At 70.7% G+C, this 2,162-nt stretch overlaps 1 protein-coding gene across 1 annotated transcript in view; it reads left to right on the plus strand.

Annotated features, from left to right (window-relative positions):
• The first annotated feature begins 1,142 nt into the window (after positions 1-1,142).
• H696_02615 (asparaginyl-tRNA synthetase) overlaps positions 1,143-2,162 on the plus strand; it is a 3,206-nt gene continuing 2,186 nt past the window's right edge. The window contains exons 1-5 of the mRNA XM_009496526.1: positions 1,143-1,234; positions 1,443-1,540; positions 1,672-1,717; positions 1,857-1,933; positions 2,042-2,119. Coding sequence (XP_009494801.1) covers positions 1,213-1,234; positions 1,443-1,540; positions 1,672-1,717; positions 1,857-1,933; positions 2,042-2,119 — 321 coding nt within the window. The 5' untranslated portion in view covers positions 1,143-1,212. The remainder of the gene's footprint in view (positions 1,235-1,442; positions 1,541-1,671; positions 1,718-1,856; positions 1,934-2,041; positions 2,120-2,162) is intronic.

The raw sequence follows: 2,162 nt of genomic DNA on the forward strand, positions 1-2,162 counted from the left end.
CCCCCCTCCCCCCGGCCGGCCGAAAAGAAACCGAATGGCTTGGGCCGCTGGCCATTGTTGAGTCACACTCCGGCGCGCACGCGCCGGGGGGAGGGCCGAGAGCCCACTCATGGGCGCACACTTCGAAAGAACAGCGCCAGTCACACACACACACACCGCCCTAGCCCGAGGCCTGCCGTGCGGTGGCCCCCGGCCCGGCCGCCCCTCGGCACCCCCGGCGAGCAGAGGCGCCCGGCTGCCGGTGTGGGCAGGGCGCCCTCCGCGAACCCGGCCCCCCGCCCCTCCCCCCCCCGGAGAGAGAGTTCGAGCCCCACGCACAGGGGGAGCACCTCCACCCGGGAAGGTACGACCTCGGACAAGGAGGTGACGAACCCTACCCTCGATCGAGTGGGGCACGGGATCCTATGCTGACCTTCGTGTCATGTGTGCCGGGAATGGTGTTGCTTCGTTCGTGTTAGTCCGATCCCACGCTATCCACTGTGACCAGGGGAACCCAGAGATGCCCTGGCCCACGGGAGGGCTCGGCCGGGCGGCGGCCACCGAAGGCGCCGGCGGAATACCAAAGGAACGGCCCATGGTGGGGTGGCCTCCCATGTGTGCGAATAGCTGTGCTTGCGGAGAGGGGACCGCTACCCCCCGAGGTTCCCGGCCCATCGGGGCAGGTCCGCCAAGCCCCGCGCGAGGCCCGACCGCGGACAGGGCTCCGGCCCCCCCCCCCCCCTGCCCCGGGCCTGTGGCGCGCTTGCCCGCCCGCCCCCCCCCCCCCGGCCGATCGGATCGCCCTCGATGGCGCAGCCGGCCGGCACTCGTGCTTCACAAATAGACCCTCATTCTGGAGTCCCCAGAACAGAGCGTCCCTGGAGCGGGGATGCCACCTGGCAAGCGGCCAGGCCGGCGCGCCCGTGAGGGCTGGGCCCTTGGCCGGGGCCAGCTCCAAAAGAGCGAGGGATGCCGCCCGGTGGTGTCCTGGCCCGGCTCGGGGCACCTGAGGCGGAGCGCGACCGGGCACAGGAGAGGGTCCCCGGGGAGGGCGGGGAGGGCGGGGAGGGCGGGGAGCGGGGGGGGGAATGCGCCGGCCTGGGGGCCGTTCTTTTTCAGCCGCCCGGTCATTGCCTGGCACCTCGGGTGCGGAGATCCCCGCCCGACGGAAAGTAGTCCCTCACCCCTGCACTTCTCTCCGCCCATCTCGCGAGCGCGTCCGGCAGACACACCATGTCCGACCAGACCCCCACCCGTGCGACCTCTCCCCCTCCCTGCTCCTGCTCCTGCCCCTGCCCCTGCCCCTCTCGTCGTCTCTCCCGTCTCGTGTCTCGGGATCGGCCTGCCTCTGCCGCGCCTGCCCCGTCCCGCTGCTCACCTCCCGCTGCTCACCTCCCGCTGCTCGCGCGCGCCCACACGCACACCACACACATATACGCATGTGCCCTCCCTCCTGCCTGTAGCCACCTTCCATGTCTGCGCCAAGGCCGGCTCCGACACCAACGCCGGCACCGCCGAGGCCCCCTTCAAGACCGTCGAGCATGCGCTGACCCTGAGCCCCGTGCGTCGTCCGGCGCCCGTCCTCCCGACCGCCGCATTGCCGCCTTGCCCCCACCCCCCGGCCACCTTGCCCCTGGCACTCACCACACAACCCCCTCCCACCCCCCCCGCTGTTCCTCCTCCGCCCGACAGACCGCCGAGGTCATGGAGATGTCCGAGGAGGGCGAGTTCAAGAAGAGTGCGCCCTCCACCCGCTCCTCCCTCATGATGCTGCCCACGCCGTCCCTCCCATGCCCCTCCCCCCCCCCCGGCGAAGCAGCGCCAGGCCCTGACCGACATGTCCCCTGCCCCCCTGCCCGTGTCCCCCTCGGGCCCAGTCTCCTCCAAGACCCGCTCTCGTGTCCTGAAGAACATCGAGAAGCAGGAGAAGCAGCGCCAGGCCGATGAGCTCCGCGTGCGTGTGCTCTTTTTTTTTCTTGGCTACACCCGCGTGCCTGCCCGACCCCCGCCTTTTTTTTGTTCCTCCACCTGACACACACACACACACCCCTGCGATCCACAGGCCAAGCAGCTCCAGGAGCGCCTCGAGGCCTCCAAGCTGGTCCAGATCGAGCGCCCCTCCGCCGATGAGACCACCTATGTGCGTGGGCCATGCTTCGCCCCTTTCCCCCTTTCTCCTCTCT

This window comes from Fonticula alba (assembly GCF_000388065.1).
Source record: "Fonticula alba strain ATCC 38817 unplaced genomic scaffold supercont2.4, whole genome shotgun sequence".
In the NCBI taxonomy this organism is placed as follows: Eukaryota; order Rotosphaerida; family Fonticulaceae; genus Fonticula; species Fonticula alba.